This window comes from Hypanus sabinus, chromosome 20, assembly GCF_030144855.1.
Source record: "Hypanus sabinus isolate sHypSab1 chromosome 20, sHypSab1.hap1, whole genome shotgun sequence".
NCBI classification, from domain to species: domain Eukaryota; kingdom Metazoa; phylum Chordata; class Chondrichthyes; order Myliobatiformes; family Dasyatidae; genus Hypanus; species Hypanus sabinus.
This window is the reverse complement of record NC_082725.1, coordinates 31,455,256-31,472,094: the sequence shown is the minus strand read 5'-3', so window position 1 is coordinate 31,472,094 and position 16,839 is coordinate 31,455,256. Positions and strand designations below refer to the sequence as shown.

At 41.2% G+C, this 16,839-nt stretch overlaps 1 protein-coding gene across 4 annotated transcripts in view; it reads right to left on the bottom strand.

Annotated features, from left to right (window-relative positions):
- The window catches only part of LOC132378399 (sodium-dependent neutral amino acid transporter B(0)AT3-like), a 52,096-nt gene extending 35,257 nt beyond the window's left edge, over positions 1 to 16,839 (bottom strand). The window contains exons 1-3 of one of the 4 annotated variants that reach the window (XM_059945289.1): positions 16,566 to 16,839; positions 2,196 to 2,336; positions 664 to 801 (exon numbers count right to left, since the gene is read on the bottom strand). In XM_059945289.1, coding sequence (XP_059801272.1) covers positions 664 to 801; positions 2,196 to 2,336; positions 16,566 to 16,722 — 436 coding nt within the window. In that variant the 5' untranslated portion in view covers positions 16,723 to 16,839. The remainder of the gene's footprint in view (positions 1 to 663; positions 802 to 2,195; positions 2,337 to 16,565) is intronic. The other 3 variants (XM_059945286.1, XM_059945287.1, XM_059945288.1) reach the window with 3 other exon arrangements.

Here is a 16,839-nt window from a genome sequence, read left to right as displayed (position 1 = left end):
CTGGGTGAGAATGAGATGTGGACCAACTGAGGAGGATTTAAAGGAATCTCGGAAATGCATTTGTAATTTTAAACATCTTTCTGTCAGTGTTTCCAGTTAGCAGTGAGAGTTTCATGACCGTTAGTTAATTTAAGTATTTATATAGCCACAATACTTTTTTTATTGGATGTAGGGGTTTGATAATGAATCTTGAGGTGATATATTTCCAGTGGAAAGAACATAGTCAGGGCAGACCACCCAGTAAGAATGCTTGAGACTCCCACTGATTCTGAACATTCACCTAGTGATAGGTAACTCCCATTGCTGGTGGAGTTCCCATTTTCCAGTAGAAGTTGTGTCAATTGCCTAAGTAAGGGACATTACAGTGACTAATCTTTGTGCTCTGGTGCTAGAATGTAAAGAAAGCACAGTGGTGAACAGATTTTGATTATATGGCCACATCCGCCCAGATACGATAAATCTTTCCTGTAAATACATGTCATAGAGCAGATAAACCAAAGGACAAAAGCAAAATGCCCTGGACTTTGATATCTGGAAATATTACCAGAAAAGACTCTAAATAATAAGTTGGTCATGTTGCATCTGGCGAATAAAAAATACTGTTAGGGAGGCAGGCCATCGAGCTTAAATTAGAAGACAGTTAAACTCATCCTTATCTTTAACCTGTTTGGTTGTTGTTTAAAGGACAGTTTTTCCAAGGCAGTGGTTCCTCAAATGAATGAAATAAATACCAGAGGGTCCATGCAAGGATGGTGTTATAGAACAGCCCTTGCTGGAAAACTGTCAGCATCGAGGCAATGCCTGTGACAAAACAAAGATAATGATCAGAGCTAAAACAAGTAATTAAGTTAAAAATTACTTCATACTTGACAATTGAATCTACAAATATAAACTTACTGAGAGAGTATTTACTATTTGCATTAGAAGATGGTCTTCTGCTTACCTTTAATGGCTACTGGATTGTGTCATTTATCTGTTAATGAGCAACACTTAACTATTTACCTGTCTCATTATTGTTGTGAGAGGTCTATACACACAAATATACATCAGGCCGATGCATGAATTCAAACCTTATTAATTTTCAGTGTACCAGCGTGGAAACTGGAATCAATTCATTTATAAAAACATTGACCAATTTTGCTATGAAATTGGACGCAGCAATGACTAGTTGAAATCACAGAGATTACAGAAAAAAAATCACACCTTTAAAAAGGTCATAGGTTGGATCTTAAGGAAAGATCCAACATGCTACTTGAGGAAAGGGGAGGTAAGATAATGTGGCGAGGGGGGTGGAGGTAAGGCATCTTTCCAGTGCATAGTATTCAAAAAGTAAACCAAGCAGACAGACAGCACAAACATCCACAATTGTTGAGCTCAGGAGGATGATGGTGTCTAATGATGTCCCCTTTGCTTGTATCTTTGGAAACAGCTTTATTTCTATCTTTGATATCTCTTTTCTTCCCTTTCAAGGTTCTTTGGGATATTCTGACCTGGAGTTAAGCGCTGACTTCAGTTCTTTGCGGAAATGGGACCCACTCTCAAGGCCTCACGGCTGGCCGCTTTTCGCTAGGCCAAGGATGTGGCCTGGAAGACTAGCGCAACTTCAGGGTGCCGGATTTTCATGGCTCCGGAGACAGGCTGATTCGAGGCTGGTGCTGCTGACCGATATGTTGTGGGAGACAGAAGATCAAAAGCAGCGAGATGGCTGCTGGCTGTGTGCCCAGGGACCCAAGTTCTTTGGGCACAGAGCTTGGAAAAAGCGACGCAACAGACTTTGAACACCATAAACCAGTGAGCTGTTTTGTTCTGTCTCCCGTCTCGCTGTGAAGTGAGGAAACCTCTTTTTCCCTTCTAAGGGAGAGAGAGAGAGCCTGTGGTGTGTCGAATACTGGGTGAATGAGTAGTCTGCAAGTCCGTGTCTTTACCGATGCTTGTGCCTTGTTAGAATTACTACAATAATGAACTCCCTTTCCCTAATTAAAAAGCTTTATTAATGTCAACAGCTAACCTCATGCCAAATAGGCTCATAGTCATCCAAGATCAAAATCTATTCTATAGCACAGCTCCTCTCATTGTAAACAAGCTTGGGAGATCTGCAAATGATGTATAAATTCAATCTATTCAAGGACATTAATGATGTTCATTCGCTAAATTAAGACAGTAAATTTTTTTAAATCTCAGAAGTGAGAACTTACCTATACCTCCCAGATAGGGAGAAATAGATCTCCAGACACCAATGCTACCTCTGCGGAAATGCTGACCAATCGCCAACTCAAGGTGAAGCAGTGGAATTCCCTCAATGATTAGTGCAATAAAATAAGGAATTAAAAAGGCTCCTGTGATCATAAATTGAAAAGAGAAAGAAAGAACTTCAGCAAAATTTTATTTCCGTTTGTAGTTGAGCACCTTTCTTTCCACTTTGCAGTTCTTCACCATTTTGCACTTCACTGTCTGGGATTTAACTCCCAGCGGGTAGCACTGAAAATGATGTACTGTATGCTTATGAGATTAATAGCAGTGAGTAACTATACTCCACTGTCAGAGTAATTGTGGGTTCTGATCCAAAATATTGACAAGGCTTGCACTGTAATTGAGCAGGAAGAGGGAGATTAAATGAAATATGAAGAATTGTGCAGGTGAAGTTTGAGCAATGTTGCTTCCACACCTCTTCAGATGGAAGTCCTGGTGAAACCGTGGACAACCTTTGCCCATTGTTTTGTGTCTGGTCTGTTGGGAGAGGTGCAAAGGTGGGACCAGCATGAAATTGAATCCTTAGGCAAAAGATACAATGGGGCCTTGCAGCCCTGAGATATCAAAATATGGAAAATTAATATCAGATGTTTATAACATTATTTTCAAGTATTGCTCTGTTCCCCACTTCAATCTCTCATTCAGATATATATCTTAGGAGGCAGACTGCAGCATTAAATGCTGAAATATTAACTTTGTTTTTGTCCCACCATGGATGCTGCTAGACTTGCTAATTAACTCCAAGGTTATATATTGTTATTCTATGCAATGACAGTGAAACTGACAGACTTCACATGATTTCTCTCTGAAGCTGGTAACCACTTTGATAATTATACATACACAGTTTTAACAGGAAGTTCTGAATGCTGCTGTTCATGCACACTTCACTGAACCTTGAATTAATAAATTGATGCAAACTTTTCATTTTAAGTAATCCTGTTGCAATGAAATCACTGAAAATGTTAAGTGTGGTGAACTATGTGTGCATGTTTGGACATGCCCCCCGCTGACTGCTCCTGTGGCTCCTCCCACAGACCCCTGTATAAAGGCAATCTGAGGCCTGACGCTCGGCCTCAGTCTCCAGGACATTGTATGATAGACACTCACTCCTGGTTCCTTCTTCCAGTCAATAAAAGCCGATATCTCGCCTTACGTCTCAGAGTGAGTTATTGATGGTGCATCATTAAGCATCATTGATAAGATGTTCCTTGTTTTTAAAACCTGCTGATACATAACTACTGCTGAATAGCATTTCTGGACCTGAGAAACAAATTTTACAAACGTTAAGTATTTTTCCTGCAGAATAACTGTTTCAAACTTCAAATTCTGGCCTTGCTTATTAAGCCCGCATCTCATAAATGAATTTTTAAAAGTGTTTAGGTCTTGAGAGGAAAGTCTTGACAGACATTTTCAGGCAAGTACATATGATCAGTGTTTCACTTTGAACAGAATGTGTTTATAAAATCTAGAGACAAGTTAGTAACTGCACATGATGAGGAAGCTTCGCCAAAAGTTGACTCCTTTTAAGCACAGCATTCTTGGGAAAGGTTTGTTAAGGCATACTTAGTTTTAAATGGAAACCTTAAATATCAGAATCAGAATTAGATTTATTATCACAGACTTAAATAATGTGAAATGTATTGTTTTGTGACAGCAGTATGCATAGATGTAAAGTTGGTATAAATTATAAGAATATACAAATAGTGGAAAATGTAATAGTGAGGACACTAGTATGGGTCCCACCTTTCAAATCTACACCTCAGCTTTTCTCTCCAGTCCTGCCGAAGAGTTTCAGCCAGAAACACTGACTGTACTTTTTCTCATAGATGCTGCCCGGCCTGCTGAGTTCCTCCAGCGTTTTTTTGTGTATTGCTTGGACTTCCAGCATCTGCAGACTTTCTCTTGTTTGTGATAGTGAGGTTGTTGTTCATGGGTTTGTGGATTGTTCAGACCATTCTTATGTTGGCAATGGAAAAGCAAATCAAAGCTGTGAATGCCAGCCACCTATCCATTTAACTGTCCATCCCACTTCCACTCTGAGCTCTTTGGCTTTGTCATTAGACTTTAGAAAGTTTTTGACAAGGACAGGCCATTTAGTGTAACAAAGCTTACCAAATTCCTAATCACATAGTGTGTTGAAATAACCATTGAGGTTAGATTTGAATGACCCTGAGGTACTACTCTTAACTACACCACTAGTTCATTCCATGTGTCTACAACTTGCTGTGTAAAGAAACGTTTCCCAATGTTAGTTTGAAATGTCCCTTCATCCAGTCTCCACCTAAGGCCCCATGTCCTCGTTGCTGGGTTAACTTTGAAGTAGAAGCTGGCATCCACCTTAGAGCCTGAATGATTTTGAACACTTCTACCATGTCTCCTCTCATTCTACATTTACTTAAGCTAAAGCGATTTCATTATTACAACCTTTCTTCATGACCAATACCCTGCAGACATGGAATGAGTCTCATTGCCCTGTTCCAAACTCTCTCCAGTGCCTTCACATCCCTCACAAAATCTGGAGACAAAGTTGTACGCAGTACTCAAGGTGTAGCCTCACAAGTGCATCATACAGCTCAAGGAAAATGTCTCTAGACTTGAATTCCACTGTGTGCGTTGTATATCCCCAGGGGTAAGTGCTGCCGGAGCTCACCGGAACACTGCTCTGGCACCTCTGTTAAAAAAAGTCAAAATAAACAAGTGGGGAATTTAAAAGCGGCCACATATTCAATAGAGGGAATTTTACAGAAGCAGGGGTTGGGGAGAGGGGCTGGCGGCTGGTGGGGAAAATACCACTAATGATATTAGGATATTTCATCATTTTTGGTGAAATCCTGGAGCTGTGAGTGGTTTGTGAAATTCCTCCTCCCAGCATACCCTGCTGTAGCCTCCCCGCCATTTCACAGATCCTCAGTCCCTCTCTAGCACTCGTTGTTTGAGCATTGTTTGCCAAGAAAATAAAAGACTTAGATCTTTTGAAAAGTGGCATGTTGCTTGCCGAAGTAGGCCGTAAGGTCAGTAAGAACGAATCGAGCATTCGCCCAATAAAGCAGAAAGAATCTGAAGTTCATGGAAAATCTTGAAATTCATTCGTGCTACCCCTACAATAGCAAAAATGGTCTCTCTGGTTTGTGATAAAGTGCTTGTGAAGACTGAAAAAGCATTAAGAGTGTGGCTAGAGGACATGTTACAGAAGCATATCCCTGTCGATGGCAAAATAATGCGTGAAAAAGCACAGCCTCCATGAGCACTACTGTGAGGGGGTTGAGGAGAGCAAGAGGAAGGAGGTTAAGGCTAGTAAGAGATGGCTGGCTAGCTACGTAAAGTGCTACAGCCTCAAGAACTTAAGGATCACAGGAGAATCGGCATGGCAGACGTACAAGTATCCTATTATGGAGCTGATCGAAGCACACGCTTGAAGTCTCTCAGACAAAAAATTGTTGATCACAAACTATCAAAAGCTCACTCTGCTGCTCTAAGTATTGAAAATATAGCTAGTGAAGATGCTCTTGGAACATTATGTGACACCATGAATGCTTCACATCTAAAGGCAACTTGTTCAATTTTCCGTTCTGCATATTATTTAGCTCAGAATGACAGACCATACTCTGATCACTTTGGCTTAAAGGAACTTCAAAAACAAATGGTATTGACATTGTAATTTGACTCCATACCTGCACTAGTGCTACAGAGATAATTAATCACATAGCCATTAATATGAAAAAGAAAATTTGCCAGCCTATTAAACAGATAAATGGCAAATCTTCTGTTCTCGTTGATGAATCAACAAGCCTGAGCATTAAGACCACCCTAATAGTTTATTTGAAATGTGGAAGTGATAAGGAAGGTGATCCTCATTTAATGTTTTTAGATCTAATGGAACTGCCTGATCAGAAAGCTGCAACAATTGCTAAGCATCTATTGAACTGTCTCAATAACCATGGGTTTGATGACTTACTTGAAACAGAACCTTGCAGCATTTGCTAGTGAAGGGGCAAGTGTAATGCTTGGTGTCAAATTTGGTCTTGCTACAATTCTCAAGGAACATTACCCTGATGTGATAATTTTGCACTGACTTAATCACAGATAGAACTTGCAGTAGGTGATTCGGTGAGAGAATTTCATGGAATAAATCATTTTCAATCACTTATGGACAAATTGTACTCTGTTTACAGTAGATCACCTCTAAATCAAAAGGAACTGTCTGAATGTGCCTCTCAACTAGAACAATAAATGTGCAAAATAGGCCGTGGTCTGGGCACAAGGTGGGTAGCTAGCTCGTTTGGACAGTTTCAGCAGTGTGGCAAAATTATGAAGCACTGTGTTTTCAGTTTGAAAAGCAATGAAGGATGAAACCAGATCTGGGAGAGACAGAAAAACCCATGAAGGTCTGTTGAAAAGACCCTCTTCAGAACAGTTTCTGTTGGACTTTGCTCTAACATATGACACGTTGCATGAACTTGGTTTACTGTCAGAGTATTTACAGGATTGCACTACTAGGATTGTTTATACAGACAAGCTGATCCAACAGAGCATAAGATCACTGCATGGACTGAAAGAGCGAGCTGGTACAAAAACTCTAGAAGCTCAAGACGCAGTTGAAAAGGGTTAAGTTTGGAGAAGTTACCTTAACAAGGAACAACAAGATTGTCTCCATTAATTATCTACAGTTTCTTACTCATCTTATAAACAGTTTGCAGCATGGTATGTTCACAGCAACACCCTTGAAAGGTTCTCAAACTTCTAAACCTCAAAGTATGTATAAATCCCTGCGAAATGAAATGTGTGTCCTCGATAAAGATAACTGGCCTGCTGAAATACTGCCTAATTATGGAGAAGCTGCAATATCATCTCTCGGTGAGAGGTTTAAGCTTTCTTCCTCCTCTGTAATAAATGCCTTCAGAGATTAGGTGGAGGATCGCGGACGCAGCATCCCCCAAGATTTACACCCATTACTGAGCTGCTCACAAGTTACTCCTATTGGTGCTGCTGAGGGTGAGAGAGGATTCAGTCACATGAACCTGATAATAACAACAACACGCTCTAGAATTCTCATAAATCATGTACCAGCACTTATGTGGTTAAACTACACAGACCTTCTCCAGTTCGGTGGAATCCTGAGTCATATGTCACATCATGGCTGCGGTACCACAGGTCATCAGATGACACCAGGACAAGAGTTGCTTTAGACCCCTGAACACATATTACGCCTGACCCTTTGTGGAAATTATTGTGAAACTTCTCATTGGTGGCATTTGGTAAGTAGGTAATTACTTTTAAATTGGTAAGATCACTTCTATCTATGTCTTTGGTAGGTTGTATTAATGTTGTTAAAATGTATGTTCTCCCCAAATTTTTATACCTATTTCAATCTATCCCAATTTTTATTCCTAAATCCTTTTTTGATTCCTTAGACTCTATTATTTTGTCATATCTGTGGCAGAATAAGCGCTCTCGAATTAATAAAATCCATCTCCAAAAATCTAAAAAAGAGGGTGGCATGGCTTTACCTAACTTTCGTTTATATTATTGGGCAGCTAATATACGTTGTGCTACCTTCTGATCTTTCTTCCATGGCCAACTCAAGTGCCCTAACTGGGTGGCGATGGAGCTGAGCTCCACCAAAGAATTACCTATCTCTGCACTTCTTGGCTCTGCACTCCCTAGTAGTCTGCCCAGATCAATAGCTAATCCTCTTGTTAGACACACTTTGCGTATATGGGCTCAGATCAGGAAATGCTATGGTTTCCAGGGGTTTTCCGTTTCCAGCCCTATTGCTCATAATCACCTTTTTTTACCTACTACATACGATTCAGCATTCCAGGTTTGGTATAGGAAGGGCATTAGACATTTTGAAGATCTTTTCATTGAATCGCTTCACTTCTTTCCAACAGCTCTCTGTTAAGTTCAATCTGCCCAATGCTCATTTTTTCAGATATCTCCAAATCCGACACTTTATTGCTCCTTTAATTCCTAACTTCCCTGAAATGCCTGCGAAAAATGCTATGGACCTATTTCTTTCCATGAATCCACTAGGTAAAGGCTTAATATCAATCATCCAAGATAAACTAGCGGCCTTACGACGGACCCCCATGGATAAAATCAAAATGGCCTGGGAGCAGGATTAAAATATCTCCTTATCTGAGGAGAGCTGGGATTCAGTTCTCAAATCGGTTAACTCAACCTCTCTTTGTGCTCACCACTGCCTTTTACAGTTTAAGATTGTTCATAGAGTCCATATGTCTAAATCTAAACTATCTCGATTCTACCCTAGCGTTAGTCCGCTCTGTGATAAATGCAAGAGGGGCGTGGCCTCTCTCATCCATATGTACTGGTTCTGTCCTAGCTTGGAGAAATTCTGGAAAGATGTCTTCACTACGTTATTGTGTATTCTGAATCAGCACCTAGAACCAAACCCCTTAATTGCTCTGTTCGGTTTCTGGGGCGAGACAGATTTATGTCTGGGTCCGAACAAATGCCGAATATTATCCTTTGCCTCTCTTCTGGCTAGACGCTTGATCCTCCTCAGGTGGAGAGATGCTGCCCCGCCCACTCATGCTCAATGGCTTAATGACATCATGGCCTATTTGGACCTCGAAAAAATTCATTATTCAGTTCTCAATTCGGATCTAAGGTTCCTTAAGGTCTGGGGACCTTTTATCGAGTACTTTCATAACCTTCCTCTTGACTAGGGTTTTTTTTCTTTTCGGTCCCTTGCTTTCAGCTCCTTTTTTTTCTGGTAGAAGGCATTATTACCCTCTGTTGCTGAGTGTATTCACAGTCTGGGAGCTTGGCTGTCCTGACTTATACTCTCTATATTGTGTTGTGGTTGGTCTGGAGTTGCTGTTGTTTTTTCTTGTGTTGTGGGGCTTGGGGAGGACACTAAGCTTACTTGTCTTTAATTCAGGTGCTTTTTTTTTTGCTAAATTCTCTTCCTTTGTAACATATGGTTATTGTATGCTTAATTTTGCACTGTTTTAATGTTCCTCATTGGGATTTGGGGTTTTTAATTTGTAAAATGTTTTGAAAAACTAATAACAAAAAATTTAAAAAAAATTGGTAAGATACATGATTACCATCATTTTCTTTACTTGCTTGATAATTATATTTTATGGTAATTAATGTGTGCAACCATGCAATACTTTGTCATATTATTAAATTATTATATGTTTTATTGTACCAGTTATACACTGAAATGTAGTGATAGACTATAATCTTGTTAATGTCTTAACTATCACTATATTTCAGTGGAGCCCTGGAATTCATACATTTTTTTCATCTTGCTTTGGTGCTTGACATTATAAGAAGTCCTATTCATATATATGTATTAACAGTATATATAGTAATTGTATATATGAATATACAAATCATATATATAATATGATTTGTGTACCTGCTTATTACATGAATGGGTCAAGGAATTTGCCCAGTACATGAAATGAGCAGGTACACAAGTTGGGTGTGACATATATAGAGAGAGGATATAGGAAATAGACAATAGACAATAGGTGCAGAAGTAGACCATTCAGCCCCTCGAGTCTGCACCGCCATTCTGAGATCATGGCTGATCATTCACTATCAATACCCAGTCCCTGCCTTGTCCCCATATCCCTTGATTCCCCTATCCATCAGATATCTATCCAGCTCCTTCTTGAAAGCATCCAGAGAATTGGCCTCCACCGTCTTCCGAGGCAGTGCATTCCACACCTCCACAACTCTCTGGGAGAAGAAGCTCTTCCTCAACTCTGTTTTAAATAACTGACCTCTTATTCTCAATCCATGCCCTCTGGTACTGGACTCTCCCAACATCTGGAACATATTTCCTGCCTCAATCCTATCAAATCCTTTAATTATCTTAAACGTTTCAATCAGATCCCCTCTCAATCTCCTCAATTCCAGCGTATACAAGCCCAATCTCTCCAATCTCTCTGCGTAAGACAGCCCTGCCATCCCAGGAATCAACCTAGTGAATCTACGCTGCACTTCCTCAATTGCCAGAATGTCCTTCCTTAAACCTGGAGACCAAAACTGTACACAATATTCCAGGTGTGGTCTCACCAGAGCCCTGTACAAATGCAAAAGGACATCCTTGCTCTTGAACTCAATTCTCCTTGTAATAAAGGCCAACATTCCATTTGCCCTCTTCACTGCCTGTTGCACTTGCCCATTCACCTTCATTGACTGGTGAACTAGGACTCCTAGGTCTCTTTGCATTTCTCCCTTACCTAACTCGACACAGTTCAGACAATACTCTGCCCTCTTGTTCCAGCTTCCAAAGTGGATAACTTCACATTTATTCACATTGAATGACATCTGCCAAGTATCTGCCCACTCACTCAGCCTATCCAAGTCTCCCTGTATTCTCCTAACGTCCTCTTCGCATGTCACACTGCCACCCAGTTTAGTATCGTCAGCAAACTTGCTGATATAGTTTTCAATGCCCTCATCTAAATCATTGACATAAATCGTAAAGAACTGTGGTCCCAATACAGAGCCCTGTGGTACCCCACTAGTCACCTCCAGCCAGTCTGAGAAACACCCATTCACTGCTACCCTTTGCTTTCTATCTGCCAACCAGTTTTCTATCCATGTTGAAACCCTGCCCCCAATGCCATGAGCTCTGATTTTACTCACCAATCTCCTATGTGGCACCTTATCGAATGCCTTCTGAAAATCTAGGTACACAACATCTACTGGCTTACCCTCGTCTAACATCCTTGTTACACCCTCAAAAAACTCGAACAGATTAGTCAAGCATGATTTGCCCTTGGTAAATCCATGCTGGCTCGGCCTAATCCTATTTCTGCCATCTAGATGTGCCACTATTTCGTCCTTAATAATGGACTCAAGCATCTTCCCCACGACTGACTTTAGGCTAACAGGGCGATAGTTCTCCGTTTTCTCCTTCCCTCCCTTCTTGAAAAGTGGGACAACATTAGCCACTCTCCAATCTTCAGGAACTGATCCTGAATCTAAGGAACATTGGAAAATGATTACCAATGCATCCGCAATTTCCTGAGCCACCTCTTTTAGAACCCTCGGATGCAGACCATCTGGACCCGGGGATTTATTAGCCTTCAGTCCTACCAGTCTACTCATCACAGTTTCTTTCCTAATGTCAATCTGTCTCAATTCCTCTGATATCTTATGACCCTGGCCCATCCATACATCTGGGAGATTGCTTGTGTCCTCCCTGGTGAAGACAGATCTAAAGTATGCATTAAATTCTGTTGCCATTTCCCTGTTTCCCATAACAATTTCTCCCAATTCATTCTTCAAGGGGCCAACATTGTTCTTAACTATCTTCTTTCTCTTCACATAGCTAAAAAAGCTTTTGCTATCCCCTTTTATATTCCTGGCTAGACTGAGCTCATACCTGATTTTTTCTCTCCGTATTGCTTTTTTAGTTAAGATCTGCTGTTCCTTAAAACTTTCCCAATCATCTGTATTCCCACTCATCTTAGCCCTGTCATACTTCTTTTTCTTTAATGCTATACAATCTCTGACTTCCTTTGTCAACCACTGTGGCCCCTTCCCCCTCTTTGAATCCTTCCTTCTCATTGGAATGAACTGCATTTGCATCTTTTGTATTATGCCCAAGAATATCTGCCACTGCTGATCCACTGTCTTTCCTGCCAGGGCATCTGCCCATTTAACTTTGGCCAGCTCATCCCTCATGGCTCCGTAGTCTCCTTTATTTAATTGCAACACTGACACCTCTGATCTGCCCCTATCCCTCTCAAATTGTAGATAAAAACTTATCATGTAATGATCACTACTTCCTAATGGCTCCTTTACTTCAAGATCACTTATCAATTCCTGTTCATTACACATCACCAAGTCCAAAATAGCCTCGTTCCTGGTTGGCTCAAGCACAAGCTGTTCCAAAAATACATCCCTTAGACACTCCACAAACTCCCTATCCTGGGGTCCAGCACCTACCTGATTCTCCCAGTCCACCTGCATGTTGAAATCTCCCATAACGACTGTATTACCTTTAGCACATGCCAATGTTAACTCCCTAATCAACTTGTACCCAATATCCACGCTACTGTTTGGGGGCCTGTACACAACACCCATTAGGGTCTTCTTACCCTTACTGTTCCTCAGCTCAATCCATACAGACTCTACTTCCCCTGTTCCCAAGTCACCTCTTGCTAAGGACTGAATCTCATTCCTCACCAACAGGGCCACCCCACCCCCTCTTCCCATATTTCTGTCTCTACGATAGCACGTATACCCTGGTACACTCAATTCCCAGGCCTGATCCCCTTGCAGCCATGTCTCCGTTATCCCAACAATATCGTAGTTCCCCATTTTCATCTGAGCTTCAAGCTCATCTGTCTTATTTCTGACACTACGCGCATTCAAGTATAGAATTCTTAGCCCATTCCTCCTCTCTTTGCTTAAAACACTGTCTACTGTACCTAACCCAGCTCCTTGAACTTCCATCGGGCAAATTGCACCCTGAATTTTGATGACCTTCTCAAGATCACCCAAACCTTGTACACATTTAACCCATGCACCTTCTGACCAACCCTCTGGATCTGAATCCCTGCCCCCTGCACATCTAGTTTAAACCCCCCCGAGCATCACTGGCAAATACTCCTGCAAGAATGTTAGTACCCCTCCGGTTCAGATGTAGACCATCCCTTCGAAACAAATCCCAATGTCCCTGGAGCAAAGACCAATTATCCAAAAACCTGAACCCTTCCTTCCTGCACCATGCTCTCAGCCTCGTATTAATGTGCATAATCATTCTATTCTTCACCTCACTCGCACGTGGCACAGGTAGCAATCCCGAGATTGTCACCCTGGAGGTCCTGCCTTTCAGCTTCACTCCTAACTCCCTGAACTCTCTAAGCAGGACCCCCTCACTCACCTTACCTACATCATTGGTCCGTACATGGACCACTACATCTGGGTTCATGCCCTCACTCTCAAGAATAGCCTGCACCCGATCTGAGATGTCCCGGACCCTGGCACCAGGGAGGCAACATACCATCCGAGACTCCTGATCTGCCCCACAAAATCTCCTATCTGCCCCCTTAACTATAGAGTCCCCTAAAACTATCGCTCTCTTCTCTTCCCTCCTCCCCTTTCTAGTTGAGGGTTCAACCTCTGTGCCAGAGGCAGGACCACTACAACTCATTCCTGGTAGGTCATCCCCATCAACAGTATCCAGTACAGTATACTTATTGTTAATGGGAATGGCCGCAGGGGTGCTCTGCTCTCTCTGCCTGCTCCCCCTGCCTCTCTGGACCGTCACCCATCTGCCTACTTCTTGGTTTTTTGGTGTGACTACCTCCTGATAACTCCTATCTATCTCTGCCTCCACCTCCCGAATGATCCGTAGTTCATCCAGCTCCTGCTCCAACTCCCTAACTCGGTCTGATAGGAGCTGCAGCTGGACGCACCTTTTGCAGGTGTGGTCATCAGTGATGACTGTGTTGACCCTGACCTCCCACATACTGCATACGGAGCACACCACTGCTCTGACTGTCTCCCCCATACCTGAACTGGATTAATAGAATAAGTCTAAAAAGCACCTAGCGACCTTACCTTCTTCCCCTCAGCGAGCAATCACACAGGCTTACCGAATCCCCTTATGCAGAAGCCCACTTAGCCAAAGCCCAGGACTCTGCTTCCACGGACTCCGCTGCCCGCTCGACGCAAAATGGCAAGCATTTTGTCAGCTCTGGCACCTAAAAAATTAACACTGCACTCCTGTCTATCCCAACATTCTATTCACTTCCTAATCACTTCTGTGCATTGTCTAGGTGTTGATAGTGACGAGTCTACCAGAATGCCCAAATCCTTCTCATACAGTGCACTTTCCGACTCAAGACACCCCCCATTGTTTATTTATATCGAATATTTCTACTTCCTCTGTGTAATATTTTACAGTACTTGCATTGAATTTCATCTGTTATTTACCTGCCCACATCTGGATTTTGTTTAGATCTAACTGTATTGATTCAGCTGCCTGTATGTTATCAGCCTGTCCACTAATTTTGCATTATCTGCAAGCTTTAATGGTTTATTTGTTATGTGCTTATCCAAATCCTTAAATTAAATTAAAAATAGCAGCAGCCCCAAAACTGATCACTGCAGAACCCCACTTTTAACATCTTCTAGGTGTGAAAATGATCCTCCCATTAGTTTCTGTTTTTGAGTCAATTCTTCACCCTTTCACACACTTTACTCTGAATCCATAACTCTTGAATATTGGTTATTAACCTCTTGTGAGGTATCTTGTCAAAAGCTATTTGAAAGTCAAAGTAAATGATCTATTACTTTCTCTATTGGTATCATAAATTTTGACCTCCTACTGAAGCTCAGTGTAAACTCAAGAAACAGCTGCTTGGCACATTGCAGATCTTCGGTTTCAGTATTGAATACTGATGATCAGCCATTTCTAGTTGTGTCAAAACTGGTCATATCTAACATTAAGTCAGAAATTCAGCAATGTTGTAATTATAACATTAACTCAGTCATATCATCCACCAATGACGTCTTATCGACTGAATATTCTCTTCAATTTCAGACTTACTCAATTATGCTTGGCATTTCATGGTTACTGGACATGTTTTTCCTTTCTCTACTGTCTTCCATCTGCTTCCTCCAGTTCCATTCCTCAAAACAGTTCTGCTGTAACTTACAAGTGCACTCTTCCTTATCCCAGACCTATCATTGAAAGCCATTTCACCACCTGGGCTGTCATTGTCCCCTCTCAATCGCAGACGTTTCCTCCACTCTCTCTACTCCTCCTCTCTCTAACTTGAAACATGTTCAGTCTCTCACTTCTCCAGTTCTACCAAAACATCATCAACCTGAAGCGTTGTCCCTGTTTCTCTCTCGACATGTGCTGCCTGACCAGACTATTTCCAGTACTTTTTGTACTTTTCCCATTTTGTAGTAAGGCAGAAGGTAGTGAAGAAGACTATATCATCAGAGATAGACCAACATATTCATGGATTCAAAACCTGTTAACTTAGCTCCCCAGATATTCAGCGACAGTGGTCCCAACTCACTAGCTAGCCAATCACTCTATTTCCCATTCATTATGCTGATTCTGTAATTGATAAAAAGTTGGTAGTTATGTATCAACTGATCTCTGAAGCATAGGAGGCTGAGGGGTGACCTTATAGACATTTATAAAATCAAGAGGGCCATTGATAAGATGATTGGTTACCGTTTTTCTCCCAGGGTAGAGGTGTCTAAAGACTGAAAAGATATCTGAGGGGCAACTTTATCTCACAGAGGGTAGCAGGTATATGAAACAAGCGACAAGAGGATGTGGTAGAGCTAAGTGCAATTACAAAGTCTAAAATATATTTGGACAGGTACATGATTAGGAAAGGTTGAGCAACATATGGGCTAAATGCAGGGAAATGGGGTGAGAAAAAGTTCAGAATCAGGCTTAATATCACTGGTATATGTCATGAACTCTGTTAACCTTGTAGCAGCAGTACAATGCAATATATGATAAATATTTTTTAAAAGAATTACGGTATATATATGTATATTAAATAATTAAAATAAGTAGTGAAAAAACAGAAAATAAATGTTTTAAAAAGTAGTGAGCTATTGTTCAAGGGTTCAATGTCCATTTAGAAATTGGATGGCAGAGAGGAAGAAGCTGTTTCTAAATTGCTGAGTGTGTGCCTTCAGGCTTCCGTACCTCCTCCATGAGGGTAATAATGACAAGGGGGCATGCCTGGGTGGTGGGGGTCCTTAATGATGGACAACGCTTTCCTGAGGCACAGCTCCTTGAAGCTGTCTTGGATACTACAGAGGCTGGTACCCATGATGGAGCTGACTAATTTAGTCAAATAGACGACTTGATTGGCATGTGCAAGCTCTGCTGAAAGGCCTCTTTCTGTACTTCATGACTAGTTAAGACAATAATGCCTTGGTTTCATATGATAGTGCCTGACCAAAGTGGAAAATATTTGAGGAAATTATAAGTCATGGACAAAAATAACTGAATCATGTTCTCATATTACAAGAATGATAGGTGTTTCTTAAGAGAAAGGATTAATTTTAGTTTTGATTATTTCACTAATCAACTCACAAATCACTGCAAGTGATGGGAATAGAAATCGAATAAGTTCTATTGATTTTTTTTTGACAAATTACTTCTCCGCAGCTATAAAACTACTTATTTTAAACACTTCCCAGCCTCTACTATGTTGCTATTATTTCATATGCTTAAAGCTCAGTGACTTTCAAAATAAAGAACTACAGATAGCAGAAAGCATTGTGAAGGTAAACCACAGGCATATGTATGAGATCTATCTGTGACGTTGACTTACCTCCTCCGTAGGTCTGACAGAAATACGGGAATCTCCACACATTCCCCAGACCCACTGCAAATCCAACACAGCTCAGGACATATTGTAACTTATTGTCCCACTTTGCCCTCTCCTCCTTCTTTTCCACAGCAGGATCATTCACTCCATTAGCCTCCATGTCACTTAGTTGTGATTAGCTGGAGCGAAACATTCAGCTTCTGAGCTTTCTTGTGATTTCAATAATGTGTTATATATTTTCTTAATATAAAGTAATGGATGACCTAGTTCTGTGGGA